The sequence below is a fragment of the Elephas maximus genome, chromosome X, assembly GCF_024166365.1.
Source record: "Elephas maximus indicus isolate mEleMax1 chromosome X, mEleMax1 primary haplotype, whole genome shotgun sequence".
NCBI lineage: Eukaryota > Metazoa > Chordata > Mammalia > Proboscidea > Elephantidae > Elephas > Elephas maximus.
The window spans coordinates 55,269,020-55,289,718 of record NC_064846.1 but is presented as its reverse complement, the minus strand read 5'-3'; the positions used below and the strand labels follow the sequence as shown (position 1 = coordinate 55,289,718).

The 20,699-nt window shown below is 40.2% G+C and overlaps 1 protein-coding gene across 2 annotated transcripts; it reads right to left on the bottom strand.

Annotated features, from left to right (window-relative positions):
* Positions 1 to 246: 246 nt before the first annotated feature.
* LOC126069633 (protein BEX5-like) lies at positions 247 to 2,489 on the bottom strand. 2 transcript variants are annotated; one of them, XM_049873237.1, is made up of 3 exons: positions 2,420 to 2,489; positions 1,278 to 1,340; positions 247 to 871 (listed from the first exon to the last, which is right to left on the bottom strand). In XM_049873237.1, the coding sequence occupies exon 3, from the start codon at positions 840 to 842 to the stop codon at positions 501 to 503; it is 342 nt and encodes a 113-aa protein (XP_049729194.1). In that variant the 5' UTR covers positions 843 to 871; positions 1,278 to 1,340; positions 2,420 to 2,489; the 3' UTR covers positions 247 to 500. The 2 variants fall into 2 exon arrangements, with proteins under 2 accessions (XP_049729194.1, XP_049729195.1); XM_049873238.1 differs by having other exon boundaries at positions 2,394 to 2,459.
* Between the last annotated feature and the right edge of the window lie 18,210 nt (positions 2,490 to 20,699).

The following is a 20,699-nucleotide window of genomic DNA, read 5'->3' as shown; positions in this document are numbered from 1 at the left end:
AGAAATCCAGAGGTAGTACAAGATTTACACGTCTTTATGTTGTGTCTCAGGTATTTATTGTCTCCATTCCCTTCACATGCTGTCAATTTTTTAAAACCTTTTTTTCTGATACATGTACTACATATGTATTTTGGAAAAATGAAAATAAAAAAAGCCAAGATAAACAAGACTAATTACCACATAGAAATAAAACATTCTGTTTTTTATATTTTCATACTTTTCTTCTATTCATATATATGTATATACTATAAATACGCAAGCTTTTAAATGAGATTATCTATAGGCTGCTTTTTAAACTGCTTTATTAACTTTACAATATATAACAAACATCTTTCCATGCAAATTGATGAAACTCCCCTGCTGACAGATAAGCTAACAGACCAGGTCAAAATGAAATCTCCAGTCAGAAAATGACAGAACACCAAAAGGTTCACATTAAGGGTACATCAAGAAAATTTAAGTTTGAGAAGCAGGAGGTTTATGATTATTAGCCTCATGATTCAAGGCATAAGGCAAAACTCATCATGATGGTCATGGTGAGGAGGGTCCCCTATAAGAATGCGCAGGCTGTACCTCAGCTGCAGCTCCCTAATTTTCCTCCTTAACTCTCTCATCTCCTCCATGAACCGTTCCATATCATCTGCATCACCATCGATCAAATCAATGTTATTGACAAGCCTATTGGGCACATCCCCTCTAAACTCCTGCGCAGGTGGAGCCTGGCCTCCTCTGATATTTCCTGCAGGCTCCTCGCCTTCAACCCCTTCCAAAGGGCGGGCTTCCTCTCCATTCTGCATGGGGACCTGCTCCCTCCCTTCATTTTCCTGGGGGACGTTTTCCATGTTGAGATTTTTTTCCCTGCTTCTTCTTCCTAGGAGAAAAAAAGCAAGAAAAGGAATCGAATGCTTGATAACAACAGGTTTCAGAGCTCTGGCTGGTAAAGGTTTTCCCACCTGATTTTGTGAGCCCTTTAGGGGGCTCCCCAAACCCACCCTCTCCCTTCCCCACTCCAAATCCACCATTTTCCCTGCAAATCCTTCCCCTGGCCCCTCCAGGCACCAAAATGGAGGACGGCCGGTGGGCGGGGCAGTAGCGAGAGACTAGGTCTCAGCTTCCTGGGATACAGATCTGCCCTCCAGGGGCATCCCAGACCTTGCCCCACTACTCCCTTCTTCACCCCTCACTGGCCCACCACTCTGGCAGGGAGGGCTGTGAGTACCCCAGATTCTGTTCTGATCTGATACCCACATACAACAGGGCCCCAGGCAGCCCCTTACCTGCAGGGATCTAAGGCAGGCTTCTCTTAGCCTTGAGATCTGCCACGCCAACGGACCTAAGACCTGCAGACAGAAATGAGAAAATGGCCGGCCGGCACTGCCCACTTGATCAAAAGACCAGTATGGGGGCACCAGCTCCGTTGTTGATTTAGGGCTCTCCTTATCAAGTGTTGCCACCTTCTGGTTCTCCACCATCCTGTCTCAGGGCTTCCTTTCCTGTCCTGTGATGTGCTATCTCTCTCTCCAGAAATACCCATCATAATCAAAGATGATTATTTTTAAACCATTTTAACCTCTTCCTTAGGCACCTTATCCCCGCTGTCTCGTCACACTCATCACCTAATTACCATTTCTTGCACGCAAATGGGCAACATGCGAGGCAAGGAAGTCAGGAGAGCTTGCTGAGTGGAAACGTGGTTTATTAAAAAAAAATTCAATCTGGGTATCCGCCAGGCCCGTCTGGGACCCACGCCCTCTCTAGAGCCTACCCCCTGCCACTACCCACCATTTTATGCATCAAGATGGACGAAGGGCGGGTGTCACAGTGTGGGACTGTGAGCATTGCAAACCAGGACCCACTGCGGTCTCTGAGTTTTGTCATTCTTACCCCAAGGTCTGCAAGCCGCGCCCACGCCTACACCGACCTGGAGGGATCAGAAACAGTTTCTAGCTCCCCGCCTCTTTCCCTCAGTCAGAAGCTCACCTGCTCAACCGCCTCCTCTGCAATACGGAGGGATACAGGAGGGGTTCAGGGACCGAGCCCTTGTCCCCCTCCTCTGCAGTACCCCCTTCAGGCCCCCGTAGTCCACCATTTCTGGCTCCAAAATGCACCGAGGTTTGAGAGGAGATGCCGGGAATGCAGACCTGGACCCTCTGCGGGGTCCGCCGTCCCCTCCCTCTGCCCTTCCGCTCCGCTGGACACCGCCTGCCAGCTCGCCTGCCTCCCCGAAAATCCGAGCTGCTTCCTATTCCCAACCTGGCCGCTCCGGATCTCCTCCCCACGAATCCTTCATTTCTTACACCAAACGGATGGGCGTAGGGGAAAGAGGTCGAGAGAATCCAGTCCTGGACCCGCTCTGGTTTTGCCCTCCGCCACGCCAGTCAGAGCCCACCAACCTGCAACAATCGGGGTCAGCTTTTACCTCTTCCTCCTTCTCTGGACTGCAGGCCACAGAAGATGACCACACCGCAACTGGAAGGAGAGACTTCTCCACTCCTTGACTGTGGGTCTCTTAAGGGCCACGTCACTGTGAGCTCAGATCTCCAATTACAGTTCACACCTGCAGTGCGGCAGGAGGGTGGAGGCAGGAGCGTGGGCGGGGCCACCTTTCTCCTTATTCCCGCCTTCCCCTTCACAACCACAGGCTACTGCCCCCCGCCTTTTTTTTTTTAATCCTATTTAGTAATGCCAGAGACCAATAGGGTCATAATATTTTCTAGTTTGTGTTTGCCTTTCCCTTTATTTCTGCTGGAGTTTTTGAAGGTTTGCTTCTTCTTCTAACCCTTAAAAGCCCACTTCTCTCATCTCCACTCCCAAGCTAGTAAAGTCCAGCATTTCTCCTAACAATTTTGTCCCAGACAAGAAGTGGGGGGAGATGGGAGGGAGAGGAGTTGTAAAGCTAGAAAGTCTGCAAGATAGGTAGGAGGTGGCTTTTTTTTTTTTTTTTTAACTTTCACCTTAATTATTTTCCTCTGTGTTAATTTCTATAAGACGACATGGTTGTTTTTGTTTTGTTTTCCACCGGAATGCATTCTTATTCTTATTTTCTGGCTGCTATAATTAAATAACCAAAACAAAAACCAAACCCATTGCCATGGAGTCGGTTCTGACTCATAGCCACCCTACAGGACAGAGTAGAACTGCCCGATAGGGTTCCCAAGGAGTCGCTGGTGTATTCCAACTGCCGACCTTTTGGATAGCAGCCAAACGCTCTAACTGAAATATGTTGTTCTTGTTGTTGTTAGGTGCCATCCAGTCGGTTCAGACTCATAGCGACCCTATGTACAACAGAACAAAACACTCTCCGTCCTGCGCCATCCTCACAATCGTTATGTTTAAGCTCATTGTTGCAGCCACTGTGTCAATACATCTTGTTGAGGGTCTCCCTCTTTTTCGCTGACCCTCTACCTTACCAAGCATGTTCAGGGACTGAACCCTCCTGATAACATGTCCAAAGTATGGGAGACATAATCTCACCATCCTTGCTTCCAAAGAGCATTCTGGTTGCACTTCTTATTTATTTGTTCTTTTGGCAGTCCATGGTATATTCAACATTCTTCGCCAACACCAAAATTCAAAGGCATCAATTCTTCCTCGGTCTTCCTTATTCATTGTCCAGCTTTCACATCCATAGGAGGCTATCGAAAACACCATTGCTTGGGTCAGGTGCACCTTAGTCTTCAAAGTGATATCTTTGCTTTTTAAGACTTTAAAGAGGTCCTTTGCAGCAGATTTGCCTAAAGCAATGCATCTTTTGATTTCTTGACTGCGGCTTCCATGGGCATTGACTGTGGATCCAAAAAAGATGAAATCCTTAACAACTTTAATCTTTTCTCCGTTTATCGTGATGTTGCTTATTGGTCCAGTTGTGAGGATTTAATGTTCTTTATGTTGAGCTATAATCCATATTGAAGGCTGTAGTCTTTGATCTTCATCAGTGAGTGCTTCAAGTCCTCTTCACTTTCAACAAACAAGGTTGTATCATCTTCATAATGCAGGTTGTTAATGAGTCTTCCTCCAATCCTGATGCCCCGTTCTTCTTCATATAGTCCAGCTTCTTGGATTATTTGCTCAGCACACAGATTGAATAAGTATGGTGAAAGGATAAAGCCCTGACGCACACCTTTCTTGGCTTTAAACTGTGTAGTATCCCCTTGTTCTGTTCGAACGACTGCCTCTTGATCCACGTACATATTCTTCATGAGCACAATGAAGTGTTCTGGAATTCCCATTCTTCCCAATGTTATCCATAATTTGTTATGATCCACACAGTCGAATGCCTTTGCATAGTCAATAAAACACAGGTAAACATCTTTCTGGTATTCTCTGCTTTCAGCCAGGATCCATCTGACATCAGTGATAATATCCCTCTTTCCACGTCTTCTTCTGAATTCGGCTTGAATTTCTGGCAGTTCCCTGTTGATATGCTGCTGCAGCCACTTTTGAACGATCTTCAGCAAAATTTTACTTGCATATGATGTTAATGATATTGTTCAAGAATTTCCGCATTGAGTTGGATCACCTTTCTTGGGAATAGGCATAAATATGCATCTCTTTCAGTCAGTTGGCCAGGTAGCTATCTTCCAAATTTCTTGGTATAGATGAGTGGGGACTTCCAGAGCTGCATCCATTTGTTGAAACATCTCAATTGGTGTTCCGTCAATTCCTGGAGGTTTATTTTTCGCCAATGCCTTCAGTGTGGCTTGGACTTCTTCCTTCAATACAATCGGTTCTTGATCATATGCTACCTCCTGAAATGAACGTTCACCATTTTGTTTTGGTATAGTGACTCTGTGTATTCCTTCCATCTTCTTTTGATGCTTCGTACATTATTGGATATTTTCCCCGTAGAATCCTTCAGTATTGCAACTCAAGGCTTGAATTTTTTCTTCAGTTCTTTCAGCTTGAGAAATGCCTAGTGTGTTCTTCCCTTCTGGTTTTCTATTTCCAGGTCTTTGCACATGTCATTATAATACTTTGTCTTCTCCAGCCACCCTTTGAAATCTTCTGTTCAGCTCTTTTACTTCCTTATTTCTTCCTTTCGCTTTAACTACTCGACATTCAAGAGCAAGTTTCAGAGTCTCTTCTGACATGCATTTAGGTCTTTTCTTTCTTTCCTGTCTTTTTAATGACTTTTTGCTTTCTTCATGTATGATGTCCTCGATGTCATTCCACAACTCGTCTGGTCATTGGTGTTCAATGTGTGAAATCTGTTTTTGAGATGGTCTCTAAATTCAGGCAGGATATACTCAAGGTCGTACTTTTGCTCTCGTGGACTTGCTCTGATTTTCTTCAGCTACAACTTGAACTTGCATATGAGCAACTGAGGGCCTGTTCTGCAGTCACCCCAGCCTTGTTCTGACTGACGATATTGAGCTTTTCCATCATCTCATTCCACAGATTTAGTCGATTTGATTCCTGTGTATTCCATCTGGCAAGGGCCACATGTATAGTCACTGTTTATGTTGGTGAAAAAATGTATTTGCAATGAAGAAGTCACTGGTCTTGCAAAATTCTATCATGCAATCTCTGCCATCATTTATATCACCAAGGCCATATTTTCCAACTACCAATTCTTCTTTGTTTCCAACTTTTGCGTTCCAGTCACCAGTAATTATCAATGCATCCTGATTGCATGTTCGATCAATTTCAGACTGCGGAAGTTGGTAAAAATCTTCAATTTCTTCATCTTTGGCCTTAGTGGATGGTGCGTAAATTTGAATAATAGTCATATTAACTGGTCTTCTTGGAGGTGTATGGATATTATCCTATCACTGACAGTGTTGTACTTCAGGATAGATCTTGAAATGTTCTTTTTGACAATGAATTCTGAAATATATACCCTCCAAAAAAAACTCCTCTTAAGAACATAGAAATATAAACTTAAGTAGGTGGTTCCCCTTGTGAAGGGTCCCTGTTTGTGCAATCCTTCCATAAGGAGATCCACTGAGTCTAATTAGAGTCTTGCTGGTAGATTTTCAGATCTTGAGAGCCAATGGCAAACTGATGGTCTTCCCTAAATTGTATTAAGGCAACTTCACAATAGAGCACTGAAATCTCTCATCAATTCCAAACAATAATTTGGGAAGTTATGCTGACATATAAAAAGTATTGTGAAGTATTGTGAAGCTATGATAATGATAAAAGGAGAAATTATTGAAGTTGTAAAGGATTTCATTTTACTTGGATCCACAATCCAAGTCCATGGAAGCAGCACTCAAGAAATTAAATGACACATTGCATTGGCCAAATCTGCTGCAAAAGACCTCTTTAAAGTCTGAAAAAGCAAAGATGTCATTTTAAGGACTAAGGTGTGCCTCACCCAAACCATGGTATTTCCAATCACTTCATATGTATATGAAAGCTGGAAAGTGAGTAAGGAAGACTGAAGCAGAACAGATGCCTTTGAATTATGGCATTGGCGAAGAATATTGAATATACCATGGACTGCCAAAAGAACGAACAAATCTGTTTTGGAAGAAGTACAGCCAGAATGCTCCTTAAAAGCAAGAATGGGGAAACCTCGTCTCCCATACTTTGGACATGTTATCAGGAGGGACCAGTCTCTGGAGAAGGACATCATGCTTGGTAAAGTATAGGGTCAGCAAAAAAGAGGAAGACCCTTAACGAGATGGGCTGACAGAGTGGCTGCAACAATTGGCTCAAGCATACCAATGGTTGTGAGGATGGTGCAGGACCTGGCAGTGTTTTGTTCTATTGTGCATAGGGTTGCTATGAGCCAGAACTGACTCAATGGCACCTAACAACAACAATATTAAAACAATATTGTACCAGAATAAATATAGAAGAAATAAAAGATGAGAAAGCTGATTGACAGACCCAAGTATGGAGAAATGCTATTAAACTGACTGAATTATTTTGAGTTAAATTATTGAAGAAATGGTGCTGGAATAATTAGTTAACTATTGGAAAAATTAAAAAATCTCTTGTTCCTGTCATATGTTAAAAGATAGACAAAAATGTTTAAATAAAAAAACCTAAAACCATTAAAAATAGAATATAACAAATGTTACTCTGTATATAAGGAGCAGAAACCCTGGTGGTGTAGTGGTTAAGTGCTACAGCTGCTAACCAAGAGGTCGGTGGTTCAAATCCTCCAGATGCTCCTTGGAAACTCTAGGGGGCAGTTCTACTCTGTCCTATAGGGTTGCTATGAGTTGGAATCGACTCGACGGCAGTGAGTTTGGTTTTTTTTTTTTTGATTTTTATATAAGGAGCACTGCTAGTGCAATGTTTAAGCGCTCAGCCGCTAACTGAAAGGTCGTGGTTCAAACCCACCCAGCAGCTCCGCAGAAGAAAATACCTGGCAATCAAACTAAACCTACTGCTAAACCAATTCCAACTCATAGCAACTCTATGGGACAGAGTAGAATTGCCTTCATAGAATTTCCAAGGTTGTAAATCTTTACAGAAGCAGACTGCGACATCTTTCTCCTGTGGAGCGGCTGGTGGGTTTGCAGCGTAGACCTTTTGGTTAGCAGCTGAGCTCTTTATCCTCCTGTAAAGATTATAGCCTAGGAAACCATATGGGGGCAGTTCTGCTCTGTCCTACAGAGTACTATGAGTCTGAATCGTCCATGGCGCACAGCAACAGCACAACAGTGGGGAGTAGTATCCATGTTTGGGGGATTTCAGGACTGAAATTTTTGGTCTGTTGTTAGTGGGGAGGACTTTCTAAGATCAGGAGTGTGCCACAGGGTAGGTAGAGGCTTGCCCATTGCTAATCTCTTGAAGGCAAACAAGAGACAATGTTGTATTGAGAATTCTAAATGTTCCTCACGCTGAAGCAGGTTCGTGGAGATAGATCAAAAGGCCGCAACTGGGAATTGGAAACTGGCCAGACTAGAGTGTTGTACCTCATGGGGGTGGAGAAAGACAGAATTAGAAAAGGAAGCTGTGCTCATTCATTCATTCATTTAGTCCACCATATGCAGACACTGTGATAAGTCTGTAGATATGTTGGTAGAAAAAAGACACAGTCTTTCTCATTTTGGCGTTTACAGCCCTCCACAAAGGAAGGGAAGACGTAAAGATGGAGAAACGTTTTGGCTGTAGTACTGATGCACGTCCCCATGGACTGACCACAAGAGTTAACACTGCCAGATCATTTTGCGCCTGTATTTTCCCCAAGGTTTAGGCCCTGAATCAAGAACTTGTCATCTGGGAACTGGTCAAAGGGAAAACTCATTTGGCTGCTTTCCCAAACCTGTTCCTACCAAATAAGTGAATAAGATCCACCATTAATTATGTTGTGTGCACTACATGCTTTACAATATTTTCACTTAATTTTTCCCACATCTTGCATAATGATTTTTGTTGTGCATATTTTAAAGATTAAAAACTATTTATCAGAGAGGAAAACTTATGTTCTAAGGGTCACAAATCTACTCAGAGAGAAAAATAAGCTTTCTCAAGGTCACAAATCTACTATCTGATTCCAAAGCACACGATGCTCCCAAATATGTACAAAATAGCACATTCTAGGGCCTTAGGAAACAAAGAAGAACTATCAGTAGTTGGAAAATATAGCCTTGGTGATAGAAATGACTCAGGAGATCACATGATAGAATTTTGCAAGACCAACGACTTCTTCATTACAAATACGTTTTCTCAACAACATAAGTAGTGACGATGCACTTGGACCTTTCCAAATGGAATACACAGGAATCAAATCGACTACATCTGTGGAAAGACATGATAGAGAAGCTCAATGTTATTAGTCAGAACAAGGCCAGGGACCGACTGTGGAACAGACCATCAATTGCTCATATGCAAGTTCAAGTTGTAACTGAAGAAAATTAGAGCAAGTCCATGAAAGCCAAAGTACAACCTTGAGTATATCCCACTTGAATTTGGAGACATTCTCAAGAATAGATTTAGCTCACTAATGACCAAAGACCAGACGAGTTGTGGAATGCCATCAATGATATCATACATGAAGAAAACAAAAAGTCGTTAAAAAAGACAGGAAAGAAAGAAAAGACCAAAATGGATGTCAGAAGAGACTCTGAAACTTGGTCTTGAATGTAGATCAGCTAAAGTGAATGGAAGAAATGATGAAGTAGAGGAGCTGAACAGAAGATTTCAAAGGGTGGCTCGAGAAAACAGAGTAAAGTATTATAATGAAATGTGCCAAGACCTGGAGTTAGAAAACCAAAAGGGAAGAGAACACATGGCATTTCTCAAGCTGAAAGAATTGAAGAAAAAATTCAAGCCTTGAATTGCAATATTAAAGAATTCTATGGGCAAAAATTTGAACAATGCAGGGAGCATCAAAAGAAGATGGAAAGAATAAACAGAGTTAGTGTACCAAAAAGAATTGGTCGACGTTCAACTATTTCAGGACGTAGCATATGATCAAGAACCAATGGTAGTGAAGGAAGACGTCCAAGCTGCACTGAAGGCACTGGCAAAAAATAAGGCCCCAGGAATTGATGGAATACCAATTGAGATGTTTCAACGAATGGATGCATCTCTGGAAGTGCTCACTCTTCTATGCCAAGAAATTTGGAAGATAGCTACCTGGCCAGCCGACTGGAAGAGATCTATATTTGTGCCCATTCCAAAGAAAGGTGGTCCAACAGAATGCGGATGGTATCGAACAATATCATTAACACCACATGCAAGTAAAATTTTTCTGAAGACCATTCAAAAGTAGTTGCAGCAGTATATCAACAGGGAACTGCCAGAAATTCAAGCCAAATTCAGAAGAGGATGTGGAACCAGGGATATCATTGCTGATGTCAGATGGATCCTGCCTAAAAATGGAAAATACCAGAAAGATGTGTATCTATGTTTTATTGACTATGCAAAGACATTCTACTGTGTGGACCATAACAAATCACGGATAACATTGGGAAGAATAGGAATTCCAGAACACTTAATTGTGCTCATGAGGAACCTGTACATAGACAAAGAGACAGTCATTCGAACAGAACAAGAGGGTACTGCCTGGTTTAAAGTCAGGAAAGGTGTGCATCGAGGCTGTATCATTTCACCGTACTTAATCAGTCTGTATGCCGAGCAAATAATGTGAGAAGCTGGACCATATGAATAAGGAAGCCTCATTAACAACCTGTGATATACAGATGACACAACCTTGCTCCCTGAAAGTGAAGAGGACTTGAAGCACTTATGGATAAAGATCAAAGGCTACAGCCTTCAGTATGGATTACACCTCAACATAAAGAAAACAAAAATCCTCACAACTGGACCGATAAACAACATCATGATAAATGGGAAAAAGATTGAAGTTGTCCAAGATTTCATTTCACTTGGATCCACAATTAATGCCCATGGAAGCAGCAGTCAAGAAAGCAAATGACGTATTACATTGGGCAAATCTGCTGCAAAAGACCTCTTTAAAAGGACTAAAGTGTGCCTTACCCAAGCCATGGTATTTTCAGTCACCTCATATGCATGAGAAAGCTGTACAATGAATAATGAAGACTGAAGAACTGACGCCTTTGAACGAAGGTGTAGGCAAGTAATATTGAATATACCACGGACTGACGGAATGAACAAACCTGTCTTGGAAGAAGTACAGCCAGAATTCTCCTTGGAAGTGAAGATGGTGAGACTTTGTCTCACATACTTTGTACATGCTATCAGAAGGGACCAGTCCCTGGAGAAGTACATCATGTTTGGTAAATTAGGGAGTCAGCATAAAAGAAGTAGACCCTCAACAAGATGATTGACACAATGGCTGCAACAATGGGCTCAAGCATATCTGTGAGACTGGTGCAGAACAGGGCAGTGTTTCGTTCTATACTACATAGGGTCGTTATGAGTCGGAACCGACTCAACAGCACCTAAAAACGGGAGCCTTAGGTGCCTTCAATACAGGGCTCCTTGCCCTGTTCCAATCACTAAGGGATTCCTGGGCTTCAGCCCTTATTCTTCGGGAATAACCTTTCTTTATTCTGTCTACAGAGCCCTGCTCCTCAGTTTTATGCACTGAATCTCAGTAACAACCAGATATTCTGGGTCTTTTCTGAGCCCTTCCATACTCTTCTGGAGAAAGCTTCAGGCACCCTTCAGAATCTGGAGATAAAGAATTGTCTGATAACTAATGCTAACCTCTCTGCTGTCCTCCCAGCCCTGAGCCACTGTTCCCACCTCAGTATCCTTAGCTTTCTCTTCAACCCGCTCACAAAGCCTGTACTCACTAGCCTTCTGCAACACTTAATAGCCTTAACGGAGCTGAAGCATGTGATTTATCCTATCCCTATGCATTGTTATGAACAATGGCATTCTGATGACAGTTTGGACCAACAGAAGCTTGCTGAAGTGTGGCCCAGTTGAAGGCGAAGCTGCAAGCAGTGCAGTGGAACAACATGAACTGAACCAGTTGTCCTGAATGATTTTCACAGGACAAGGAGTTGTTTCAGCATGGGTAGGTGGCGATTAAAGCACTCAGTGCTCTTGCCTAAAGTCCAAGTTGACACATATGGTAAAATTCTACAGTTCCAGGAAACTGGAGTTGGAAGGGTTGATAAAATCAGAACTATAAAAGCAGAACTTTAAGGAAAAAATAGAGGACTTTGACAGAGTTCTTGTAGATCTCTTGTCCATTATCCCTACTTCTTCCTTCTGTTCACTGACAACAGTGTTGAGTATGTGATGCAGGCTGATCCAGTCACGGTACCCCATATCACTACTCACACTGGCTGGTCCACTTACGGGCACTTGGCACAAGTCAGGACTATTGAAACCCTTCCTAGAATTTTTTCTTGGGGTAGCTGGGGGTTGTTGAAGTTAGTACTTTTACCCTCTGGAGTTTACAGGCTTCTTGTGTTTTTGATTGCCTTAGGTTGCTTATGAGAAACCATCTGTGATTAAAAGGAAACAAACTATGACCACTATCTACTGGTGTCTTCTTCATCAGTATATTGTTACCTGCTTTCCCAGGTCTCAGATCTCTGGGAGTAGTTCTTTACTCCACACGCATTCATCAAGTACCTATTATGATCTAGGTACTGTTCCAGGTGCTAGGAATGAAAAGACATATAAGACAAAGTCCTTGACCATAAGACATTCAGAGTACTGATGTTCCTATGAGTTTTCAGTTTCCCAATTCTTCCTTAGGGCATTTGAGAAAGTTATTTAACCTCTAGGGTTTTTTTTTTCTTCCACTTTTCCCCTTACAGATTCTGTGTTGAGTGCTACCTTCTCAGAAAGTTTTCTTTTACTACCATATTTAAGTAGGCTTACACTGCTGCCTTTCTCTCTTAATGTACATTGTACATCGCCTTCATAGTATATATCACTCTGCATGTATTTACTCCCTTTGCTCTTCCACTAGAGTTGCACTATTCAATATTGTACCCAGAAGCCACATGTATCTATGGATCTTTGAAATTTGGTTCATTTAAATGAGATGTGCTATAAGTGTAAAATGCACACTGTATTTCAAAGACAGTACGAAAAAAAGAAATGTAAAATAACTAGTGAATAATTTACTTATATTGCTTACATGTTGAAAATGATGTTGTGTGCCATGGAATCAATTCTGACTCATAGAGACCCTATAGGGCAGAGTAGAGTGGCCCCATAGTGTTTCCAAGGCTGTAATCTTTACAGGAGCAAATCTCCAGGTCTTTTCTCCTGTGGAGCAGCTGGTGGGTTCGAACAGCCAACCTTTCAGTTAGTAGCCAAGTGTTTAACCATTGCACCACCAGGGCTCCTGGGTTTCCTTTTAGCCCTCTTAAAAAAGATAGGGGCTTCCTAAACTCAGAGTACCTCATCTGTGATGTTGTGCAGAGTTTCCAACCTGGGCTACTCCGAATCACCCCTGTGGCACTTGGGGATGGGAGGCAGCAAGAGGGGCGGGCACAAACATGAAACTCACGCTGCTTGCTATGTTGTTAGTAGTAAGGTCCACTGACTCAGAAATCTCACGTCTATGAAACCATGTCAGACAAATTTGCAAATAGAGTAAAATCACACACCCTGTAATTCTCAACAGTTTTGATAATCAGAAAGAGAAGTTGACAAAGACAGGGCTTTCTGAACAAGGAAACGATAAGGGCCTTTGTCCTTGGTTAGAGGGATATGGGATCCCTCTATCTGGGATCCAGTACTGAATGATCTTTCTCCAAGTGGTAGGTTGGGGAAGTAAGGGGCCCCAGGTGTTCTACCTGTTAATCAATGCTTCGAGACTGAGTGGAAAGAGGTAGGGTTGAAACAAGCTGCATGCATGGTTCTTTGTTTGATGCTCACTCTCCACTGAACATGCTTAATATCTGCATTTATTTAGGTCTCCAGTGTCTCTCAATACAATTTTATAATTTCCTCCATTAAAGTCTTAAATTTCTTTGTTATATTTATTTCTATGTACCTTATTATTTTTCTTGCAACTATAATCAGTACCCATCTTTCTTTATCACAACATTTGCTGCTGATATATAGGAATACAATTGATTTTTGCTGCACGGTCATTAATTCTACGAGTTCATAGATTATCTCAGGTTTTCTGCATAGATAAATCAATCATCTGTAAGTTATGACAGTTTTGGCATTTCAACTGCAATCATTATACTTTTTGTATCCTTCAGCACATTGTTGAGTAAAAATGACAATAGTGAGCGGTCTTGTCCTGTTCCTGATTTTCAAATGAAATCCATCTACCATTTCACCGTTAAGCATGATGACTGCCATAGATTATTTTGTAAATAACTGTTATCAGTTCTTTCTATTCCTAGTTTTCTAAGAATTGTGTTTTAGTTTAGTTTGTTTTTGTTTCTTCATGAAGAGGTGCTGGGTTTTGTTAAATCTTTTTACTGTTTCTATGGCAATGGTATTATAATTTTGTTTCTTTCAGTTAAAGTGGCGATTTACATTAATATTTTTTTCTAACATTCGGCCATACTTACACTCCTGTGATAGACTTAGCTTGGTCTTATTTATTATATTTTTCATGCATCACTTGATTCACTCTGTTAATATTAAATTTAGGATTTCTATGTTCATAGTGAGCTTCGCCTATAATTTTCCTTTCTACTATTGTTTTTGTCTGGTTTAGAGTCAAGATTATCCTTGTAAAATGAGTATGGCAGTGTATGCTTTATTCTGATTCTTTGGTAAATTTTGTGTCAACTTGGAATTTTCTGCTCCTTGTTTAATAGAATGTTTAATAGAATTTTCCTGTTGTTTCTGGTGGTTTTCTTGAGGTTATTTTAATAAGCTACAGATTTAATTTGCTTAATAGTTATAATCCAGTTATTGAACAGCCAAGTAGACAAAGTTACCCAATCAGTTAATGTTAGATAACCTCTGTTATCTGCTACCTCTGTTCTGGCATCAAGGGGAACATGCACAAAATGGCCATGACAGCAGAGATGGAAGCTATTCCTGACGCTAAGAGTATGGGCCCTCATTTACATAGGCAGATCTAGCTATGCTACTGCTGAATGTTCAACCTTCCAGGAACAGAAACCAATGTTGAACCCCAAATATGGGGCAAGTAGAATACATTTTTTTTTTTTAGAATACATTGAGTCTCTTCACTCTAGGAAGGCTAATGATTCTTTTGAGAGGCATAAGTGCACTGTGAAGGTTAATTTTATATGACAAATTGGCCAGGTTATGGAGCTCAGAAGTTTGGTAAAACATTAGTCTAGTTGCTGTTTTAAAGTAATTAAACTAGTCACTGTTTTAAAGTAATTACATGTGATTAGATCAGTTGATCTCAAATAAAGCTGATTATCTTCCATAATGTAGGTGAGCCTTAATCAATCAGTTGAAGACCTAAAACAAAAAAGAATTTCCCTAGAGTGTGTTCTAGCTCCAGACAATAAATAGACCTTTTGCCAGAACATTCTTCTTTTATTATTTTTTAATTTTTTATAAACTTTATTTTCATTTACTCAAAAAAAATTTTTAGTTTTTCATTCAAAAATTTATACACAGGGAGGCAGGGCCAAGATGGCAGAATAGCCAGATGCTTCTTTCGAGCCCTCTACAACAAAGACTCAAAAAAACAAGTGAAACAATTGTATTTATGACAAGCTAGGAGCCCTGAATGTCAAAGGCAAAGTTAGAAAATGAGCTGAGCAGCAGGAGGAGGAAGAGATAGTTCATAAGTGGAGAGGAGTTACAGGACCTGAATCGCCAGGAGCCCTCAGGCACCATTCCCGGGAGTGGCTGTGGCGGGCTCATACTAGTGTTTGGGTGCAGTTTCCTCAGGAAGAAGCAGCCAGCCACATAGCCTACTCACACCTCCGGAACCAGAGAAGAATGGCGCTCTTGGCAAAAGCTAAGTACTTGCATATAGTTTACTGCGCCCCTGACCCCAAGCAGGCTTCAGCGACTGTTGATTTCTCTGGGCCTGAGATAGGCCCTGTTAAGCACCTAGAGCCAAGCTCCTGGCCTCGGAAAAGGCATAAATTCCCAACTGGGAGAAAAGATAATTTGCCAGCTTCACTAATGGAGGGAGCTCAGGACAGAAGTGGCTTCTGTCCAGGCATAAATGGTCCATGGACTTTGAGTACCTTTCCCCTCTGCATGGACCTGTGTGGGCCTATTTCAGGAGAATAGGCCCTTGCTGGTAGACTACAAATGTTTCAGCTGTGTGGTGGAGAGGTGGGTGTTTGAAATTTGCCACTGCTTTCCCTATTAAACATGGTCCTCACCTACCCATATCTGGGGCCTAAGGACTGGTGGCTCCACTCAGGTCACCCAACCACCCGCAACAGAGGTCCAAGGATAACTGGTACTTCCCAGTCCTTATAACCAAAAACATTGGGTGCCCATGGTCTGTCTTCATAACCCACCCACCTGAGTCAGAGCAGCAGAACTGAGGAAGTGGACGGCAGAATTTGTGAACGTGAAGATAAAGCACTTGGAACCAATATATTTGTAGACAAATAAAATAAAAGAATTTATGAAAATGGAGGAATCTTAAGAATCATGTGGGACTCTATCAAAGGAAATAACTTACCAGTGATTGAAGTACCAGAACAGGGAGGAAAAAGAGAAAACACAGAGAGAATTGTTGAAGATTTGTTGGCAGAAAACTTCCCCGATATCGTGAAACATGAGAAGATACCTATCCAAGATGCTCATTGAACTCCACATAAGGTAGATTTTAAAAGAAAGTCAGCAAGATATATTATAATCAAACTTGCCAAAACCAAAGATAAAGAGAGAATTATAAGAGCAGCGAGGGATAAACAAAAAGTCACCTACAAAGGAGAGTCAATAAGAGTAAGCTGGGACTACTCGGCAGAAACCCTGCAGACAAGAAGGCAATGGGATGACTTACATAAAACATTGATGGAAAAAAAATTGCCAGACAAGAATCACATATCCAGCAAAACTGTCTCTCAAATATGAAGGTGAAATTAGAACATTTCCAGATAAAAAGAAGTTTAGGGAATTTGTAAAAACCATACCAAAACTACAGGAACACTAAAGGCAGTTCTTTGGCTAGAAAATCAATAATATCAGATATTAACCAAAGACTACAACACTGGACAGAGCAATCAGATGTCAACCCAGACATGGAAATCATAAAATTAAATTAAGATAAAAAAGCCCAAAACAGGGAAACAACGATGTTATTATATAAAAGACAACAACATTAAAACAATAAAGAGGGACTGAGAAATGTAGTCATAAATCTTACATATGGAGAGGAAGATAAGGCAATACAAAGAAATAAAAGTTAGGTTAAAATTTAGAAAAATTGGGGTAAATATTAAGGTAACCACAAAGGAGACAAACTATCAAAATAAAATACAAGAAAAAAATAGAAACTCAGCAGAAACAAAATCAACGAGAACAAATATGATGAAAAGACAATATATAAAGATAAACTACTCAGCACAAAAAATTAAGTGCGAAAAAGAAATTGTCAACAACACACAAAAAAAGACATCAAAATGATAGCGCTAAGTTCATACCTATCCATATGTACGCTGAATGTCAATGGACTAAATGCACCAATAAAGAGACAGAGAATGGAAGAACGGATTTAAAAATGTGATCTGTCTATATACTGCCTACAAAAGACACACCTTAGACTTAGAGACATAAACTAAAACTCAAAGAATGGAAAAAATATTATCAAGCAAACAACAATAAAAAAAAGAGCAGGAGTGGCAATTTTAATTTCTCACAAAATAGACTTTAATGTTAAATCCACCGCAAAGGACAAGGAAGGATACTATATAATGATTAAAGGGACAAGATACCAGGAGGATATAACCATATTAAATATTGATGCACCCAATGACAGGACTGCAAGATACATAAAACAAACTCTATCAGCATTGAAAAGTGAGATAGGCAGCTCCAAAATAATAGTAGGAGACTTCAACACACCACTTTCGGTGAAGGACAGGAAATCCAGAAAGGAGCTCAATAAAGACACGGAAGATCTAAATGCCACAAGCAACCAATTTGACCTCATACACATATACAGAACATTCCATCCAACGGCACCCAAGTATACTTCCTTTTCTAGTGCACATAGAACATTCTCTAGAATAGACCACATATTAGGTCATAAAGCAAGGCTTAGCAGAATCCAAAACATGGAAATATTACAAAGAATCTTCTCTGACCATAAGTCCATAAAAATAGAAATCAATAACAGAGAAAGCAGGGAAAAGAAATCAAACACTTGGAAACTGAATACACTGCTCAAAAAAGACTGGATTACAGAAGATATTAAGGATGGAATAAAGAAATTCATAGAATCCAATGAAAATGAAAACACTTCCAGTCAGAATCTTTGGGACACAGCTAAAGCAGTACTCAGAGGTCAATTTATATCATTAAATGCACACATAAAAAAAGAAGGGCTTGAATCAAAAAATTATCCCTACAACTTGAACAAATAGAAAAAGAACAACAAAAGAAACCCTGAGGCACCAGAAGAAAGCAAATAATAAAAATTAGAGCAGAACTCAATGAAAAAGAAAACAGAAAAAAACAATTGAAAGAGTTAACCAGATCAAAAGCTGATTTTTGAAAAAAATTAACAAAATTGATAAACCATTGGCCAAACAGACAAAAGAAAAACAGGAGAGGAAGCAAAGAACCCAAATAAGAAATGAGATGGGTGATATTACAACAGACCCAACTGGAATTAAAATAATCATATCAGATTACTATGAAAAATTGTGCTCTAACAAATTTGAAAACCTACAAGAAATGGATAAATTCCTAGAAATACACTACCTACCTGAACTAACACAAACAAAGGTAGAACAACTAAATAGACCCATAACGAAAGAAGAGCTTGAAAAGGTAATAAAAAATCTCCCAACAAAAAAAAAAAAAAGCCCTGGAACGGACAGCTTCACTCGAGTTCTACCAGACTTTCAGAGAAGACTTAACATCACCACTACTAAAGGTATTTCAGAGCATAGAAAAGGACGGAATACTCCCAAACTCATTCTAGGAAGCCGGCATATCCCTGATCCCAAGACAAGATAAAAATGCCACAAAAAAGAAAATTACAGACCTATATCCCTCATGAACATAGATGCAAAAATTCTCAACAAAATTCTGGCCAATAAAATTCAACAATATATCAAAAAACTAATTCACCATGGCCAAGTGGGATTTATACCACATATGCAGAGATAGTTCAACATTAGAAAAAGAATTAATGTAATCCATTGTATAAATAAAACAAAAGACAAGGATCACATGATTTTATCAATTGATGCAGAAAAGGCATTTGACAAAGTTCAACACCCATTCATGAAAAAAAACTCTCATCAAAATAGGAAGAGAAGGAAAATTCCTCTACATAATAAAGGGCATTTATAAAAAGCCAATACACAACATCATCCTAAATGGAGAGAGTCTGAAAGCATTCCCCTTGAGATTGGGAACCAGACAAGGATGCCCTTTATCACCATTCTTATTCAACATTGTGCTGGAGGTCCTAGCCAGAGCAATTAGGCTAGATAAAGAAATAAAGGGCATCCAGATTGGCAGAGAAGAAGTAAAAGCATCTCTATTGGCAGATGACATGATCTTATACACAGTAAACCTTATGGAATTCTGAAGAACACTACTGAAACTAATAGAAGAGTTCAGCAGAGTATCAGGATACAAGATAAACATACAAAAATCAGTTGGATTCCTCTACACTAACAAAAAGAACAACAAAGAGGAAATCAAGAAATCAATACCATTTACAGTAGCCCTCAAGAAGATAAAAATAGTTAGAAATAAATCTTACCAGAGCTGTAAAAGACTTATACAAAGAAAACTACAAAACGCTTCTGCAAGAAACCGAAAGAGACCTACATAGGTGGAAAAACATACCTTGCTCATGGATAGAAAGACTTAACGTTGTAAAAATGTCTATTCCACCAAAAGCGGTCTATAGATTTAACGCAATTCTGATCCAAATTCCAACGACATTCTTTAATGAGATGGACAAACAAATCACTAACTTCATATGTGAGGGAAAGAGGCCCTGGATAAATAAAGAACTGCTGAAATAGAAGAACAAAGTGGGAGGCCTCACTCTACCTCATTTTAGAACCTATTATACTGCCACAGTAGGCAAAACAGCCTGGTACTGGTACAGCAACAGACACATAGACCAATGGAACAGAATTGAGAATCCAGACATAAATCCATCCACATAAGAGCAGTTGATATTTGACAAAGGCCCAAACTCAGTTAAATGGGGAAAAGACAGTCTTTTTAACAAATGGTGCTGGCATAACTGGATATCCATCTGCAAAAAAATGAATCAAACCCATACCTCACACCATGCACAAAACTAACTCAAAATCGATCCAAGACGAAAATACAAAATCTAAAACAGTAAAGATCATGGAAGAAAAAATAGTGGCTACGTTAGGAGCCCTGGTACATGGCATAAACAGTAAACAAAGCATTACTAACAATGCAGAAGAGAAACTAGATAACTGGGAGCTCCTAAAAATCAAACACCTATGCTCATCCAAAGACTTCACCAAAAGAGTAAAAAGATTACCTACAGACTGGGAAAAAGTTTTTAGCTGTGACATTTCCCATCAGTGCCTGATCTCTAAAATCTACATGATACTGCAAAAACTCAACTACAAGAAGATAAATAACCCAATTAAAAAATGGGCAAAAGATACGAACAGGCACTTCACTAAAGAAGACATTCAGGTAGCTAACAGATACATGAGCAAATGCTCACGATCATTAGCCATTAGAAAAATGCAAATCAAAACTACAAGGAGATTCCATCTCACTCCAACAAGGCTGGCATTAATCCAGAAAACACAAAATAATAAATGTTGGAGAGGTTGTGGAGAGACTGGAACACTTATACACTGCTGGTGGGAACGTAAAATGGTACAACCACTTTGGAAATCGATCTGGTGCTTCTTTTAAAAGCTAGAAATAGAACTACCATACGATCCAGCAATTCCACTCCTTGGAATATATCCTAGAGAAATAAGAGCCTTTACACGAACAGATATATGCAATCCCATGTTCATTGCAGCACTATTTACAATAGTAAAAAATGGGAGCTACCAAGGTGCCCATCAACAGATGAATGGATAAATAAATTATGGTATATTCACACAATGGAATACTATGCACTGATAAAGAACAGTGATGAATCTGTGAAACATTTCATAACATGGAGGAATCTGAAAGGCATTATGCTGAATGAAATTAGTCGCAAAAGGACAAATATTGTATAAGACCAC

Excerpts from the sequence above, each read along its gene's own strand:
- LOC126069633 (XM_049873237.1), bottom strand. The coding sequence starts at position 842 with ATGGAAAACGTCCCCCAGGAAAATGAAGGGAGGGAGCAGGTCCCCATG.